This window comes from Callorhinus ursinus, unplaced genomic scaffold (assembly GCF_003265705.2).
Source record: "Callorhinus ursinus isolate GAN/ISIS: 27379988/994484 unplaced genomic scaffold, GSC_fseal_2.0 scaffold4, whole genome shotgun sequence".
Taxonomy (NCBI): Eukaryota; Metazoa; Chordata; class Mammalia; order Carnivora; family Otariidae; genus Callorhinus; species Callorhinus ursinus.
Genome location: NW_027397066.1, coordinates 5,031,299 through 5,050,395, shown reverse-complemented (window position 1 = coordinate 5,050,395; position 19,097 = coordinate 5,031,299). Strand labels below are relative to the sequence as shown.

The 19,097-nt window shown below is 47.4% G+C and overlaps 1 protein-coding gene across 1 annotated transcript in view; it reads right to left on the bottom strand.

The window, feature by feature from the left end:
- The window catches only part of LOC112835747 (janus kinase and microtubule-interacting protein 1), a 253,704-nt gene that overhangs the window by 25,982 nt on the left and 208,625 nt on the right, over window positions 1-19,097 (bottom strand). The window contains exon 10 of the mRNA XM_073891401.1: window positions 10,915-11,010. Coding sequence (XP_073747502.1) covers window positions 10,951-11,010 — 60 coding nt within the window. The 3' untranslated portion in view covers window positions 10,915-10,950. The remainder of the gene's footprint in view (window positions 1-10,914; window positions 11,011-19,097) is intronic.

Here is a 19,097-nt window from a genome sequence, read left to right as displayed (position 1 = left end):
GGTTAGCCCGGTGATGGGTGTTAAGGAGGGCACGTACTGCATGGAGCACTGGGTGTTGTACGAAAACAACGGATCGTGGATCACTGCATCAAAAACTAATGATGTATTGTATGGTGACTAACATAACATAATAAAATTAAAAAAAAAAAAAGCACAGAGGAGGCAAGAAGAGCCGAGGGGGAAGAGGCTAGCAGGTCCCACAGGCAGGAAGGAGAGGGGACAGGGTGGCGTAGGGGTGCAGGGGAGGGGGCGGCTGAGCAATGGCTCACTAACAAGTACGGAAAGAGACCCAGCACATAAGGACCTAGAAGTGGGCTTGGGATTTGAGGCCGAATGGAGGCTCAGGAGGGAGCAGGGTGTGAGGAGTAGGGCTGTGGGGAGAGGCCAGAGAGAGTGAGTGCAAGAGCCCAGCAGGCCCGGGAGGGGAGCACCGGACTGAGGGGAGGACGGACGGAAAAGTGGGGACTTGGCTGGAGCAGGAGAACCAGAGGTTTGGGAATGCTTGTGTGCTTGCTGGTAGAGGGGATTCTAAGAGGACGCGGGGCCGGGGGGCGCGACAGACAAGGAGACCCCCCTGCCGCCATCCTCCGTGACTGTAAGAAGATGAGGTAAACTGGGGAGGGGGTGTGGCTGGCCGTCCAAGACCCAGAGTCCCCATTCTCTTTGTGAAGACCTCTCCAGACAGAGGGTGCACAGGGCACGCAGGGGCCTGTGTGTGGGAGGGGGTGGCCATTCCCTCCATGGCCTGAGATCTAGAACACCCTTGACCCAAGGCCCCGGGACCGGGCAGGCCAATGGCCGCCCCGCGGGGAAGGCTGCACCCCAGAGCTTGTGGCCTGCACGAGGCCACAGGCAGCCAATCTCTTACGGGAGATGTTGAGAGACGGGGGGCTGCCACACACAGACGGGTCCCAGTCTTAGACATCCAAAAATTGAGTTTCTATGGCAACTGCCTCTGACCCGCATACCCCAGAGATGTTCAGCTTCAGCAAAGCACTTTCTGAGCACCCAGCCGCGCAGGGTCCTGGCCCTGGGGAGCCCATGGTCTCGTAGGGGAGACTGAAGGGGGACACATTCACACCAGGGTTTGGGGTGAGGGTGAGCCTAGGATGCTCGGATGCATCTGCGGGAAGCAGGGAGGACTTCCGGGATGGCAGCACCTCTGCTGGGAGCTGCCCAGGGGGCTGGGAAGAGCTGCAGCCTCAGGGATGTTGTGAGTAGCGGGGAGCAAAAGCCCAGGGCGGATGGGAAGACCACAAAGCAGAGCCGCTCCCAGGTCCCTGGCGGTGACCGCTGAGAGGTGGGGCTCCAGGGACTCTTCCCTTCGCCCCGCATCATGTGTATTTCTGTAAGGTCTGAATATTCATCACGGACGCTATTCATCATTTGGTAACTGAAATTCTCACAATAGCCAAATAATGGAAATGACCCAAATGTCCACCAGTTGATGGATGGGTAAACAAAAGGTGGCCCATCCATACAAAGGACAATTATGTGACCATAAAAGGGATGAACTACGGCCACATCCCTCAAGGCAGCCGACCCTTGAAACCTCACACTAAGTGCTTCTTGAAGCCAGACACAAAAGGCCAGGTGCTGTATGATCCCATTTGTATGAAATGTCCGGAGGCAAATCCATAGAGACAGAAAGAGGATTCGTGGCTTCCAGGAGCTGGGGGAGGAGGGAATGGGCCTCCAATGTTTCATGGGAAGGAGGGTTTCTTTTTAGGATGATGAAAATGTTCTGAAACTAGCTAGCGGTGATGTAAGTAATAAGAGCCACAGAACTGCAAACTTGAAAATGGGTAGAAGGGTGAATTTTATGGTATGTGAATTTGACCTCAATTTTTTGCAAAAATGGATGAGCCAGCAGAGCACCTGTGCCCTCTGACCTGTAGACCACATTTCTGAGCCGGAGGAAGAGCTAAATAAACTGACTGAAATAAACTCGTTTATAAGTAGAAAAGACACCCCCTCCCCACACCCTGCCTATTCTTCTAGCACAAGGGACACCTGCTCTCTGGCCTTAGGGAGAACCATAGTGTCCCCATAGCCCATTTGTATCATATCATTCATTCGTTCATCCAATAAATATTTTAAGGGTGCTATGAAATGCATGAAGGTCCTGCTTTCTCGGATCTCCACTCTGAAAGGGGAAGGCAGACAAGGAGCAGACGCACACTTGCCAGATGGCCATGGGTGCTATAAAAAAACCACAAAGTAGGATGAGGGGAAGGTAGGGGAGGCTTGGTGGCACAGTCTCCCTCAGAAGCCAGCTGGGCCTCGGAGCCAAAGGACTGGTCATCCAGAGGTGACTCAGTCATAGGGGCTCAGGATCGGATGTCATGGCTGCAGGTGTGAGGTCCCCATGTGTGTAGGGCCACCATTGAGACCCCCACACCTTGAGAGCAGGAGTCCTCCAGACCCTGCCCCTTCTCCAGCCTGCCACTGACCACTGGCCACTTCCCCTTCAACCACATGCAATCCTGTTCCGGTCTTTCTAGCCTCCAGCCCTTGTGCCATTGTGTCCCCTCTGCCTGGAACTTTCTCACTTTCCACCCCTGCCTGCTGCCTGATAACTCCTACCCAATCTCCAGGTTTTAGCTTAGATGTGGTTTCTAGAAACCTTTCCTCAACTACACTGTGGATCCCTGCCCGGGGCCATCTGCCTCTTCTGGGCATCCCAGCACTGACCACACAACGTCGCCAATGTGTGAGTCAGGTAAGCATCCCCGGTGGACCCTGAGCCATCAGGACAGGAGACTGCCTCGGTCACCTCGGAGTCCTAGTTATAGGTCGCTGGAGGGATCTGAAACGAGGAGCTGAAATTAACACATGGAACTTGCAATATTAAGGAACATAAAGTTTATAGTCTTCTATAAATGTTAAACGTTCATAATACACCTGATAATTTAATTGAGGTAGAACTCATTAAGTCAAAAATAGAAATAAAAGTCTTTTACAAAACTCTCCTGAATAACATGTTTTAGCTCATTTTATATTCAGGGAGTGTCTATCATACGCAGGGTCCTAGAATACACACTGCAAGGTACTTAAACGTACAAGGTCAAAGGAGAAATCAGTAAACAAAGCCCTTTGGTGGGCTGGCTCTCTCTCCTTCTCGTACACACACACACACACACACACACACACACACACACACACACACACAGGGCTACCTCAGGCAGCAGCTGGGAGTGCTGGTCACCAGGGAGTGTGTGGAGCAGATGATGAAGTACCTTTGTTTGTTCTGACCAAGTGCTGTGCGGAAGCCGAAGCCGGCAGGCTGGTCTGTGTGCTGGTGGACAGGGAGGAAGGAGGCAACACTCCCCGTGAGCTGCTGGGGGAAGAGGGGTGGGCACGATCGTGAGCTGGAGACACAGATGCCCCGCTCACTTCCCTGTGATATCACATCTCCCTGGGGCCAGCAGCCATTCTTACTGGGGAGGACACCTTCTCGTGTCACTTCCAAAGGGGTAGTGACTTCCAGCATACAGACACAATTCCTAATAGTGGCAACTCCAAATTCATGTCAACATGCTTTTCAAAAACTTGCTTCCCCCCCATTATAGAAGTTTTATGTGCATCTTAAAGATATTCGGAGAGACAGATCAAAATGAAAAATATGTCCGTTTCCCAGAAACGGCAGATGTGTGTGTGTGTGTTTTCAACAGAATTGAGATTGTAACATTTCACAGGGGTTTTTACTCAGCATTATAAGCTTTCCTCAAAGCACCGTGCTCATAGTAGCCATTGCTAACAGCAACATGATCGGCAGCATCATTGTATGCCCACCTCCTACCACTGTCCTGGGGACACAGCAGGCGTTCAGTAAATATGTGCTGTGTGAATGTTAAATGGCCAATATTTCACAGGTAGATATATCATTATCTACCTGACCATTTCCTGCAGTTGGACCTGTGGGTTGTTTCTAATAGCTAGCTATTATAAATCATACTGTGATAAATAGTGCTATTAGTTATATCTGTGTCTCAGTGATCAAGCATGTAAAGAATCCCCAAAAGGGGCTATCACCCAGTCAAAGGGTGTGAACATCTTCCAGGCCACTGACTCCTCTACCAACAGGCATGGTTGGTTGGTTTGTTTGTTTAAGCCAATATCTGCATCATTTTAAAAGCTGGAGGTTATGTAAATATTCCTTTATCCCAAACCCAATAGCCAGGCAGCTAGAATTTACATTTTGTTTTGCTAAAGAGAGTGCATTCTCCTTTAGGAATAACATTAAATCTTGACATTTATGCGCAATATGAAATATACACCTTTGAGCAGCCCGAGAGAACTGACTCTGACGTGAACTGTATTTGAATAGCAGTGACTTGTATTGGAAACAAAAGGACAGAAGGTAAGCAGTGAGGGGGGGGAGGAAATTTACAATTTACTTCTTATACACAGAAAAATGAAATCGAGAAACTCAGAGAGATGAAGCTCCCGTATATTAAGTGCATCTTGAGTAAATACAGTGGCAGCAAGCTATACCCTGCCCACAGCTCTGCTTGAACCAAACCCAAAGGTACTGAAGAAATTCTCAGTCTGTATATACCACCAGATAAATGGGAGAGAGCTAAGAGTTCAAGTGCTTGATCCAATTATCTAATTCTGCAATAATCTAATAAAGGGTAATTAAGTATTGAAAATGCTAGATCATTAAGGACCATTGTGACAATAAGCAGCTTTAAACACTAGCTGCCCCACAGAGAGTGAACGTGACTACCAGAGAAGTGAGGTTTCAGATGGCTTTTACACGAGAGGTTTATAGACTCATGAATGTTTACGGTCTTTAAATTTTGCTCCCATGTTTATAGGATTCAGATGACATATTCGGGCATGACGGCAGCCAGGTGTGGCTATGGAAATCACTGGGTGCCCGGCAGAGACTGCCCTGTGTTGTGGGTACAGGACTGGGAATCAGGGAGCTGGGCTCCATGGAGGCCAGAGCTCCACCACTGACACGCTTCAGAACCCCGTTCAAGGCACTGCCTCTCCCTGAGTCTCAGATTCCTTTTCCCTTCAGTGAGGACGTCAGATTGGATGGTCTCTGTGCACTTTCCGTTTCGACTAGCAATAAGAGTCAACGGTACTGGGTGTTAATTATGCACCAGGTGTTGTCTCAAAAGCTCTATGGGGACAACTCTTGATACCCTGATCCTGCCCTGGGCGTCAGACTGACTGTGGCTTCAAGTATCGGTTGAAACCTCTCATCAAACTTTTCTGTTTTGTTTGTTTGTTTGTTTGTTTTTCTCTGCTGGCCACCTCACTGTTGAGATTTTGTAAACTTTGAAATACTAGATGATTTTAACAATTTTAATCAACATATCTGGTCACCCCCCCCCCAGTATCACACTATGGGGACAGGTGCAGCAGGTTTGTATAGGGGGTGCACGGAGCAAGACCCCTGACTCCCATCCCATGTGGGGAGGTCTGATTGCCCCCTCCAGAAGCTGGGTCACCCTCCCATAAGGCTGTGCAAACGTGTTCACAGTTTGAGGGGCTACAACGACTCCTGTGCCTCTCCCCAGAGAGCTTGTGAGCCCCTGGGGGCAGGTACCACATTTAGATTCAACTCTGCTATCCCTGATGCCTGGCCTGGGTCTGGTAGGTGCTCAAAACAATGTTGAAGGGCATAAATGGAAGGAGAGAGGTGGAGAGAGGACAAGGAAAGGAGGGAGGGATAGCCCCGGACAGAATGAATCGATGCCCTATGCATAAGTGAGTAAATGATTCAGGCCCGCCTGGCACACTGGTGATGAGTGCAACAGTGCCTGGCTCCCTTCCAATGAGCCCAGAATTAAAGTGCCATCCCCAGGTCCCAAGGTGGCTGGAATCCATCTCTGTCAGTCCGGCTGCAAAGACAATGCCAGAAACTAGACTGAGCCAGAAACATGCCGGGGAACAAGCCCCCAGGGCCTCACCATCCTGGCCACGTGGCTGCTGGGTTCCCATGACCTCGGTTTGTATCCAGGGCAGAGGAAGGAGACACAGAAGCAGCCTCCCAACACCCCGGGCCAGGGTCTCTCTTCGGGAGTCTGCACCGAGCTACGAGGAATGGTGCTCAGTTTCCTGCATAGAGAAATACATCCTCACATGGGCAAAGACTTTTCTCTGTCAATCTCCCTTTGGGGAAGATGAAATAATTTCACATTATCTCATTTCATGGAAGAGGAAAAAAAAGGCTTCGAAACAAAGACCCATTTTCCCAGAGGTTGTACAGTTCTTGTGAGGCCATACACAGCTAAACCCCTGCTCCCTGAGTCCCCCAGGGTTCCACCCTCCAGACACCATGCTCTGGCTTGGCTCTGATGCTCTCCATCCACCCTTCTAACACAGAAGTCCTCCCCTGCTTCTGGGAGGGCCCTGCTCCACTCTCTGTGCAGGAGGATTCCTCATGGCACCTCGTCCAGGAAGTCTTCTCAGATTACTCATGCTCCCTCCATGCACCCATCCTGGCTGGATCCATGCCTCTTCTGTGGGCTTTAACATAGAATTCACCACCCTGGGTCATCATAGTCTCCTCGATGTCATTTCCTCTCTCAGGTAATTTATTCTAGAAAATTTATAGAGCACCTCGAAAAGGGGAGACGGAGTCTGGGAACTGGGTCAAATTGTGCAAGGCCACAGAGAAAGCTAGATTAGAAGCCAGGCCACATCGCTCAGCATCAGGGAAATCCAAATAAAAACCTCAATGAGATCCCACCTCACACCAGTCAGAATGGCTAAAATTAACAAGTCAGGAAACGACAGATGTTGGCGGGGATGCAGAGAAAGGGGAACCCTCCTACACTGTTGGTGGGAAAGCAAGCTGGTGCAGCCACTCTGGAAAACAGTATGGAGGTTCCTCAAAAAGTTGAAAATAGAGCTACCCTACGACCCTGCAATTGCACTACTGGGTATTTACCCCAAAGATACAAATGTAGTGATCTGAAGGGGTATGTGCACCCCAATGTTTATAGCAGCAATGTCCACAATAGCCAAACTATGGAAAGAGCCAAGATGTCCATCCACAGATGAATGGATAAAGAAGATGTGGTATATATATATACAATGGAATATTATGCAGCCATCAAAAAAACCCCGAAATCTTGCCATTTGCAAAGATGTGGATGGAACTAGAGGGTATTATGCTAAGCGAAATAAGTCAATCAGAGAAGGACATGTATCATATGACCTCACTGATATGAGGAATTCTTAATCTCAGGAAACAAACAGGGTTGCTGGAGTGGTGGGGGTTGGGAGGGATGGGGTGACGGGGTGATAGACATTGGGGAGGGTATGTGCTATGGTGAGCGCTGTGACTTGTGTAAGACTGTTGAATCACAGATCGGTACCTCTGAAACAAATAATACTTTACGTCAAAAAAAAAAAAAGAAAGTAGGAAGGGAAAAATGAAGGGGGGAAATCGGAGGGGGAGAAGAACCCTGAGAGACTATAGACTCTGAGAAACAAACTGCGGGTTCTAGAGGGGAGGGAGGTGGGGGATGGGTTGGCCTGGTGATGGGTATTAAAGAGGGCACGTATTGAGTGGAACACTGGGTGTTATACGCAAACAATGAATCAGGGAACACTGCCTCAAAGACTAATGATGTAATGTATGGTGATTAACATAATATAATCAAATAAAATGAAAAGATAAATAAATAAATAAATGAAAGAAGCCAGGCAGCAGCATATTTGCTCAGTGACTATTTAGAGAGAGTTGCCACAGGACATCCAAATGCTAAGCTCTTTCCAATAGCCCTCTTCATGGGGGCTCACTTCTACACAGTGTTTGGACTTCTGCCCATCAGGGTCAGGATGGCAGGTGTAACTCAGTAGCCTGCCAGGTACGAGCCCAGCAGCCACCTGTCTTCACAGGCAGATGGACCGCAGTTCTTGGCTGAATGTCCCCAAGAGCTGAAGAATATATCATTTCCATTCTAGCATCTTCCTTCCTTGGTCTGTTCACAGTGTACCCACATGAACAGCTAGGCTGGGCTCCTTTTGAGGACCCAGCCATCAAAGAGGGGCACTGAAGGGCCCAATCTGCCACCAAAGAAAAAATAGCTTAACTCTTTGGAGCCTCAGTTTCCCTGGCTGCAATGTGAGAGTATTACCAGTTCATAGGGCATTACACATGATGCGCTTAGGGCAGGGAGCCCAGCTCCTGGCCGGCAGCAGGCACTCCTTGAACGGCACAGATATTATTCTCATTATTGTTACATGTTATCGCCGTGATCTCTGCACCATAGCTTTTGTAACTAAGTTTCCTTTTAGATGATTGTAAGCGACCCGGCAAGTCCCTTGGGGCTTCGGCAGCTCAGTTTCCTCATCTGTAACACAGGGATTGTCTTACCTGCTCTCCTTTCCCACAGATGCAGTGATGCGCATGAAAACGCCTTTTTTTTTTTTTAAATACGCCTCACAGAATAAAAATACATGTTGTTACTGCCCTGCTTAAAATCTCCGGACGGCTCCCTGTGGATTCTGGGAGAAGATCCAAATTCCCAGGGCACTGTTCACAGAACTTCGAGTGATGAGGCTGTTCTCTGCTTCTGCAGCCTCCTTGAAAGGCAGTCTGCCTGCCCCCTCCCACCCAACCCCCACATTCTCCGTGTGTGGGAAGGAGGGGGGACTTCTCCCAAAATGCATCCATCACATCAGGCTACACTCCAGTGACTTGCTTATGTGGCTGGAGTCCCTGAGGGCTGGCACTGTCTCGCTCATCCCTGCGTCCCCCGCGCCAGCACTTGCCAGCCCGGACTCGCTCAGTGTCTGGTGCAAGAACTGAGGTGGCATGGCGGGGCGGGGCGGGGGGCAGGGGGTGGGGGTGGGGACTGTCTCTCAGGCGGAGCTGTTTCTGTCCTGTCCAAACTGGCTCTTCCCTAAGGGCTCAGGCCCTTGTGGGGGAACAGGCTGGGGCAACCACCACGTCCTGGACCCACAGAGGACACCATTCTCGAGGCTGGCACTCAGGCAGCCCTGGGAGGCCTGGGAGTGAGCCAGAGGTGGGTAAAAGACCCCCTCAGGCCGGAAACACTGGGATCCTGGTTACAGGCCTGCAGTGGGGAGGGGTGGGGAAGTGAGGGAAGGAAAGAAGGGGGAGGAGAGGAGGGAGGAGGGAGGAGGGATGACTCCGGGACCAAGGCCGCTTCCCTGCTTTTCCCTCTAAAACTGGAGAGGCACCTGGCATAGGGGTTGAGAATGTTCCCCAGAACCAAGGCCTCTCCACCGCCCCCCCACATAATTTTCTTAACTCCTCTGTGCCTCAGTTTCCCCACCTGTAGAAAGGGACGATCAAAGTGAAGTACCCACTGGATAGTAGGACCACGAGATGACTCCTCTGTCATGAGTGCTGGGAGCAGTGCCTGCACCCCGAAGTGTCAGCTGCTGGTCTTAACCTCCGTGAACCTCAAGCGTCACCATCCTCAAACACTTGGATCCTTCCCATGCCACCCTGCCTCCATTATCTTTCCGCTCAAATATCACCAATACGTTTCTCTACAAATTTCCTTTTAAGGGAAAACAACACAGAACTGAGCTTTTTAAACAAATCGATTGCCACCGCAACACAGGAACACCTCACAGCTCCTCATTCCCAGCAGGAGGAATTCTGCACTCCTTGGTCTGGCCTCCAGTGCGCACCATTTTCTGGCCCCAGCTGCCCCTCCTTGGTGTCCTGCTGTCCCTCCGTGTCCTCCTCCCAGCCACACTGACCCTGGCACTTGTTTATGATGCCTCAGTTTCCGCATCGCCTGTCCCCACCTCTGCGACCCTGCCTCCCCAGCTCTGCGGGGTCCTGTAAGGCAGATCTATGTGGCACTTCCTTCCGTATGCATCTCTGGGCTCCTGGGGTCTGGGAACAGGATTTACTTGTAAATAATAGCAATAGTCATCATAGTAGGAATAACAATAATGACATTTACTATGAGAATGCTAATGGTCAGGGCGCCTGGGTGGCTCAGTCAGTTAAGCATCTGACTTCGGCTCAGGTCATGATCTCGGGGTCCTGGGATCTAGTCCCATATCAGGCACCCTGCTAAGCAGGGAGTCTGCTTCTCCCTTTCCCTTGGCCTGTCTCCCCCTGCTTGTGTACTCTCTCTGAAAGAAAGAAATAAAATCTTAAAAAAAAAGAATGTTAATGGCCGATACCACGTACTCCCTTTTATGGGCCAGAGACCGTGAAAAGTGTCTTCCCGTAGCTGGGGAGCAGCACCATGTTGGCTTACCGGCATGGATCTGGACGTAAACTGCCTGGGTTCAAATCCCAGCTCCCACTTTCTGGCTGGGTGATCCCTGGCCCATTACATAACAGCTCTGTGTCTCCGTTGTCCCACCTGCGGACAGGGTTGGCAACTGTGTGCACGTAGAGCTGCCAGGAGGGCTCTGAGTTAGCCGCAAATGCTGGGATAGGTGGTTAGACTTCCTGCCTTATCTGCCCGTTGACAAGATCGCCAGGGGATCTTACATGCTTTGACCTTTGAGAAGAGCTGCCCCACTCGATGCCGTCAGCTCCAGAAGGGCTGCGCCCCGGTCTGCCTTAGTCCCTGCTGTGCTCAGGTCTCAGACAGCATCAGGCACAGGGGAAGTATGTAAGGAACATTGTTAGCTGCCCTCGGGAGGGAAGATCACAGTCTCCAATTAAATTCCTGTCGTCCTCCTTTCCAGACATAGTCTGTGCTTAGGGCAGGACTCCTGACGAGGTGGGGATGTGGCCCCAAGTGCTGGTCAAGGCTCTGAACCGGAGGCCTGAGCCCTTGTACGTCCTGCCATTCAGTCTGTCCTTCAACAAATATTTCCTGAGAGCAACCTTGAGTAGGGCTCCATGCAAGGTGTGGGATTGTGAAGAAGACCAAGGAAGGCTTCAGCCTCCTGCAAAATGGTGGACAGGATACCTCCCACGTGGCTGGAGAGAGCACTTACCAGGTCTTCGACGCGAACGCTTGAAGTCAGAAGCCGCTAAGGGAGATCTGCGTGAGAGACGATGCCATAGCTGCCCCTGGAAAGCCATGCTGGTCTCTGTGGATGAGGGAAGTCGGAGAGAACACATACGCAGAGAGAGTCAGCTGGAACTGAGCCCGCCGCAGAAAGCCAGCGCCCTGGAAGGGCTAGTCCCTCCACAGAGCAGGGTGGGTGGGAAACTCCACTTTAGCACAAGAGATCACGAGGAGGCTGTCTTTCTTAGCCTGAGCTCTAGGTGGGGGAAAATAAATCTCCCTTGGAGAATATGTGACTACAGCCCTATGTCCCATGGGAATTTGGGGTTGAACTTATATCATCCAAATGGCCCACAAGCCTCCAATCAGTGAAGGAACAGAAAAAGGTGTCCCAAGCCAGTGAAACTGCGGGTCAGTGACGCTCCTAAGATCCCTGACATCCCAGATCAGGGATATTCCCGATTCGCCTGGGCTGTAATATCCCTGATATCCTTGAGCCTTGTAATACCCTTGGGGCTAAGGCCGAGTCCCATAGGAGTCCTACAGATAAAGCCCCAGGGGCCAAGATGACAGAGCACTCAAGAGAATAGTATTTCATGAATGAAGACACAAGACATATAATCAGCAGGTTTAAGTTCCCCAAGAATACCAAATAACAGAACTATTGGATAAAGACCATAAAGTAGATTCTTAAAGTAATTAAAATAAGTTCTAACTTATATACAGGACTTACTAGGGGCCAGGTTCTACTCTAAGAGTTTGACATATATTGACTCATTTAACCTCAAAATAATTTTAGGTGGGTAGGTATTACTGTAACTCTCACTTTAAAGATGATAAAACTGAGGAACAGAAAGAGCTCATTGTCTAAATTTGAACCCGAACAGTCTAGCTACAGAGCCTTCACACTGCAAATATATTATATATATAAATGAAAATGGTCATCTTGAAGATTGATCTGAGATGACATAGCGTGTTACTTGGAGAGATCATTAGAAAACATGAAAGTGATTATGAGTCACTGAGGAAAACATGGGACACTCTAACAATGTTACTATGAGTTCCGGAAGGAAAGAAAGGAGAAGCGGGGAGGGTAATATTCAAATATATAATGACAATTTTCCAGAAATGCTGAAAGATATAAATCCTCAGAGTCAGGAATCACAAGTTTCAAGTAGGATAAATAAAAAGAAACATGTCTTGTAGCAGAGGTCCAGAATCCCAAAGACAAACAGAAGATCCTAAAGCAACCAGAAAGAAAGACAGATTCCCTAAAAATATATGGTAATTACACCAACAGCACGCATTTTGATGGAAACCAGAAGACAATGGAATAACTTTTTCATATTGCCAAGAGGAAATAACTGGGGATCTAGAATTCTATGTCTACCTAAATGATCATTCAGTAATGAAAATAAAATAAACACATTTTCAGACAAAGAGTAAGAAGCTTACTGATAAAATGCCCTGCTGATAAAATACAGTAAAGAATGTGTTCCAGGGAGAACTAAATTAAACCACCCCCCAAATATAAGAAGGAATGGTAAGCAAAGAAATTGGTAAAATATAAGATAATGACTAATTTGAGAAGTATAAAAGTACAGAGTAGAAATATGCTTCTGGGCAATATGAAAGACACAGAAGGAGTTATCAGAATTAAAGCCGTTTAGGATCTTGTGTACAGGAGGGGGGTAGAGAAATTAGGCTGGGAAATTAACTCTTTAAATAACTGCCACTAAAAGAGTGGAAATGTGCCTAGGGTGAAAGGTGGAATAAGAAAACAATCTATTTTATAGAGAGGTGGAAAAGAGAAAAACAAGAAGCATAGCAAAGGCAGGGTAGACAACGGGCACAAAATAAGATGATGGAATAAACATATATATCAGTTACAATAATTACAAATGGACTAAACTCTCCATTAAAAGGACAGGGATCTTCCTAGTGGATTTCCAAAATATAGCCTCATGCTGTTACCAGAGACATAACTAAAATATAAGGGCAGAGAAAGGTTGACTTTAAAAGAATAGGAAAAGTTGTACCAAGCAAAAACTAACCAAAACAAACTCAATATCACTATATTAACATTAAACAAAAGAGACTCAAAAGCAGAAAGAAGGTCACTACCTCTTTGTAAAACAAAAATTCATAGCATAACAGAAAAATACTAGACTCACATGTACTAAATAATATACCCTCAAAATACACAAAACAAAATTAAGAAAATTAGAAAGAGAAATTGCTAAATCTCCCACCATAGTTGGATGATTAAACTCATCTTCTTCAGAACTCGACAGATTGAGCATACAAAAACGCCAGTCTGGATAAATAAAATTTGAAGAACATAATTAACAAGCTTGATATAATGACATAACTATAGAAGTCTGAAATCAATAATAACTAAATATGTATTATTTTCAAACATACATGGGACATTTGCAAGAATTGATCATCATCTCGGCAATAGAGCAAGTCCACAGAAGTGAAAAAGACATGGGGGTTGTAATCAGTTTACTGGGTCCCTTGAAAAAACGATGCTATTTTCCTGCCTGGGCCTTGGTTTCTTCAAATGCAGTAGTTGAGCTGATTCATCTGCAGGTCTTAGAGAACGGCTTTATTGTTTTTTTCAACATAATTTTGATCTATCCTTAGTTTCAATACTGCTTAATATCACATGAATCAAGACAAATTCTTCTCTCACATTGTAAAAACCTGTCAAACCCCTTTCATAATATAATGTCAGTTTTCTTTTCTTTCTTATCACTTAAGATGAATGATGCCTCTTTTCTGTCTTGGCTTCACCCTCATCTTCCCAAGTTTGATGCTGAGACAGATGGCTCATTCATCAAGTGGCGTGCCTTCCTCTGTCTGCTCATGTTTATCTGCTCCTTTGCTTTACGAAAGAAATGGAGCAAATCAATCAACATGCAGCCCCTCATTGTCCACAACCAGGCAGCATCCTCTAACACCCTTCTCCTGTCCCCTCCCATCCCTTCTCCACACTGAGTCCAGAACGGTCTTCCTAAAGCCTACAGCCATTCCCCTGCTGGAAGCACCCTGTGGTCATAAGGGGCCCCAAGCTCGAACACCTACAGTAGCCAGTTGAGGGTCCAGGTAGCTCACTGGGTCCTGTCCATGGTAGAGCCTCAACACTGATCCTCTGCTTCTCAGCATCTAGACTAGGAAAACTCTGCTTTGCTGTTCAGGGGTTTTCTTGTTGGTTTATATACGCCCCATCCTGCAAGCTTTAGAATCTGGCTAATATCTGGAGGAGGAAATCAACCAGGTGTTTGAAGACTCCCCCCAACACCCGAGTCTCTAATTTTGTCTCTTTGTCCCCAGGAGAGGGCATCTCTCTGTTCCCAGCAGTGTCATCTACTGGACCCAGGCCTGGACTCACTGCCTGCCCCCAGGTAACAAAAGACCCCAGAGAAAAAGCTACAGTTGGCTCGCCAAGGTTCTCCCCTCCCCAGAACCAGGCTCCTCCAGCTCTCACCACTTCAGCTGCTCCCTGAGGATTTAAATGGATAATTTTTGTATTTTATCCAACATAGACTTTCTCAGTGTTCTTGGTAAGAGTGGTTGTCTCCTGCCAACAAACCATCCTCCCCAGAATCACATCTCACTTTCCAGCCAAAAACTCACTGGCTTCAAAAATCCAGAGGCAAGAGCAACAAGTACGTGGATGAAGAAGTGATGTATCCACACCCACCTTGCTTTATGTGGTCAGGACATTACAGTGACCTCACCAAGAGCCCCTACAAGACTGACTAGATAATTCTATTCTCCCTTGTCAGTTAAGGCCCTTCAAAAATCATGTTCCTGTCTCTTCCTTAATGCCTGAGAAGAACTACACACCTCGGCCGATATTCACGTTTCTAATCAACAAAATCAACATGACTTTGCAATCCTACTGTTCAAGAGAAATCATACCTCTCATCCATAATTCAGTTTGTTATTGTGCATTTTCTTCAAAACCTGCAATTCTTGTTAACAGAAAGAACCATAGTGCCCTTCTCCCAGTCCCTAGTCTGCAGCCTAGATCCCACCATCTCTGTCATTTTAACGGTGCTGCAGACTTGGCTTAGATAGTCCTAGTATAGGGAGGTCCTTGCATCACCAGGGAGATAATTTTGCTGTGTGAATAATGGCTATGAAAGTCAATGTGCCTGGCAGGTCGGCAGGGCCTCAACAATATTAGCTCCTTCTGTAGAGGACTGTTTGTAAAGCTGGTTGCAAGAATTCCTCCCATCTCTATGTGCTCATGCATTTGCAAAATGACTCCCCTACTCCTCCTATCAAGAGAGTGTGGCTCCACACTCCTTGGGCTGGCCTTGTAACGGACTTGGATCCATAGAAAGGGGGCAGAAGTGACATTGTGGGCATTCTGAGCCTGGGCCACAGGGGCCTTCAAGGTCTTGCTCTCTTGGAACACTGCCTTTAGACCAGAAGATGAAGAATGATTGTCCACATGAAGTAGAACTGAACATCCTCAGAACAGACCAGCCCGCTAATGGCTGGCACCAACTGCTAGACATGAGGTCATCTGATGACCCAGCCCCAGTCGAGCTGTCTGATGAGCAGGGCCGCATGAGTGACCCAGGTGAGACCAGCAAAAAACCACCCTGTAGAGCCAATCCAACCTGCTAACCCAGATGAGTGAATACATAAAATGGTGATGGTTTTAAGCCAGTAAGCTTTGGGGTGGTTTACAACCCAACCATAGCTAACTAATACACTTTCTTTCTGTCTATTAAAAGACTGTCCTGATGATGATTTATATTAAGTAGGTGCTTCCTTTGTGCCACGCTCTATATAATTCTTACAACAATTCTATGAGTTAGGGACCATTATTGCTAATGAGGAGGCCATGGACCCAAGATGAGGCACTTTGCCTAGAGCTCCATGGCCAGCAGGGGACAGAGCAGGGGCTGGACCGAGGGTGTGCTGGCCCCAGTGTGGCCCCTCACCTCTGCTCTCATATTTCTCTCTCATCCAGTCATCCTCTCCCCGACTCCCCATCCCCTGACCCCACCTCCCCATAACTTTCCCCTGGGACTCATACAGAATGAGTATTCATTTATGCAATAACATGTCCTCACACATTTTTAAATTAAAAATATTCACTTCTAGAGCAAAGCAGACAAGACCTCTGCTCTTAAGGGTCTAAACGTGTGCCTAGCACACACAGCCACTCTGAGCACATTCACTCACATGGTCCCCCTTGCTGCAGCCTGTGGGGTAAGGAGCATCAGCCCCATCTTACAGATGGGGCCAAGGAAGATAAGGACACTCACTCAAGGTCACTCAGGGATGTAACCCAGCTTGGCCTGACCCCAGACCTAAGCTTTCCCCAATTTACCACTGGACCCCCCCCCTTACCTCGCAGCTCCTTGGGTATGGATGTCCCGAGTCTTCTCCAAACTAAAAGCCCCATTTCCTTTCTTTGTCCTTCTTAGGTCTTCAGTCCCAAGAACTCTTGTTTGTCAATGTTTATGTTTAAAGAGTGGTTTCCAGCTGAATTGTGCACACATTTATGGGGCACTTGGCATCTGCCAGGCCCTGGGGAAAGGGCTGACTCTCAAGGAGAATCCCAGTCCCAGCTGCCTAAGAAAAGTGCAGGCAGAGGTGGCAGCTGGCTTGAAATCACGGGGGGGAAGGGGTGGGTGACAAATGGAATGAAAAGGCCTTCCTTCGTGCACACGTTGTGCCAGGAAGCAGCAACAATCAATGCTGGACAAATCAATAGTAGCATCTACAGGGCCAATCTGGTTTGCTCAGAGCTAAGATGGACAGCAGTGGTTCTGCGAGCAGGCCAAGGGTTTGGAGGTCAGACTGCACCCATCACTACATGACATGGCAAGTGACTTGTCTGCTCCAAGTCTAAATGTCAACATCTGTGAAATGGGAAACAATGCTGGTTTCTTGGCATCATCACAGAAATTAAGTGTGGCAACATGATCAACAAAACTAAAGGCAACCTATGGAATGGGAGAAGATACTTGCAAATGACATATCTGATAAAGGGTTAGTATCTAAAATCTATAAAGAACTTATAAAATTCAACACTCCAAAAACAAATAATCCAGTTAAAAAATGGGCAGAAGACACGAGTAGACTTTTTCCCAAAGAAGACATCCAGATGGCCAACAGACACGTGAAAAGATGCTCAACATCACTCAGCAAGAGGGAAATGCAAATCAAATCCACAATGAAACATCACCTCAGAATGGCTAAAATGTCAGAATAGCTAAAATCAACAACACAAGAAACAACAGGTATTGGGGAGAATATGGAGAAAGGGCAACCCTCGTGCACTGTTGGTGGGAATGCAAACTGGAGCAGCCACTCTGGGAAACACTATGGAGGTTCCTCAGAAAGTTAAAAATAGGGCTACCCTATGATCCAGCAATTGCACTGCTAGGTATTTACCCAAAGGGTACAAAAATACTAATTTGAAGGGGTACACGCACCACGATGTTTATAGCAGCATTGTCAACAATAGCCAAATTATTAATACTTAGAACTTGGTATATGCCAGGCCTGTTCTAAGCACATTCAGTTCATTGCTCCCACGAGTAGGTAAGAGAGATACTATGCTCATCTCTAATTTATTTGAGGAAATGAAGGCCCAGGGGAATTAAGTAAACTTGTCCACAGCTAGCAAATGGCCGAGACTTGCTCCAGAATCCACTACTTTAATCTCCTGCCTCTATGAAATCATATGACAAGAACACATCGTTGAATGGGAAATACTCCTAAATACCACTATACCCAGTATGATCACAGGTGGTAGAAAGTCTGGCTGAACAAGGATAAATGTCAAAATGTTGAAAGCTAACATCTCAATGGTGGGATTCCATGTACTTTTATTTTTTGTATTTTCCAAATTTACTCAAATAAATAAATATTAATTTTTATAACCAGGAAAAAGATCATTATTTAAAATACGTTTCTTAGGGTGCTGGGATGACTCTGGTGGTTGGCTAAGCATCTGACTCTTGATTTTGGCTCAGGTCATGATCTCAGGGTCATGAGATCGAGCTCTGTGTTGGGATGTGCGCTGAGCATTGCGCCTGCTTAAGATTCTCTCTCTCCCTCTCCCTCTGCCCCCCCCAAATAATAAAATAAGATAAGATAAAATAAAATAAAAATAAAAATAAAAATATGTTTCTTAATATCTGCTCTGCCGGGCTTATGTGGGCACCAGGTTTATTTTATTGTATTTATTTTTTTTAAAGATTTTATTTCTTTGAGAGAGAGAAAACGAGAGATCACAGAGGCAGAGGGAGAAGCAGACTCCCTGATGACTGAGCAGGGAGCCTGATGCGGGGCTTGATCCCAGGACCCTGAGATCATGACCTGGGCCGAAGGCAGCCACTTAACTGATTAAGACACCCAGGCGCCCCGGCACCAGGTTTCTTTTAAAGGCTATGATATTATCCTGGTTTTTCAGGCAATCTCTGGAAGGCTTCTAGCCTGACCCAGAATAGACGCTCAGTAACGCTTAGCATCTTTCCCCACAGCAGCAGAAGCTATTCTGTGCTCTCCGGCCCCACGAGGCACCCATGGTAGGTTTCTTCTTAAAATGGTCACATCCTTCCTAAAACCGTTCTGAACACAACACAACCTACCAATATCTCAATGATTTTGTTTCTTTACATTCACTCTGAAGATAAGTTTCCCCAGGGGTTCTCATTTTTGGGTCCCCACAGTTAATTTTTTGAATTTTACCAGGGGTGCCCCTTTGGGTTGCGGTCCAAGCACCAGCAGGTGGAACCTGGGATAACACAGAGTTGTGGGGCATCCTTTCCAGACCCTCGTAGGGAGTCAGAGTAAAGCGGACCTCCGCCTCTCACCTGTGCTGTGTGGTCTTGGGCAGACATAAACCTCTCTGAGCTTCAGTTCCCAGCTCTGTATAGTTGGTGGATATTGCTGGGAAACTCAAAGAAGAGCACATGCAGGGGAGCACTTTACAAACTGTCAAGTCCCATCCAGAAACTAGAGGTGGGAAATACTTCTGAGGATCTCAGGCATGCAACCACTAAGACACCTACCATTTGTCTGAACGTTTGTGGCCCCGCAAATTCACACGTTGAAATCCTAATGCCCAATGTGATGGTATTTGGAGGTGGGAACTCCATGCGTGCTTGGGTCTTGAGGGTGGAGCCC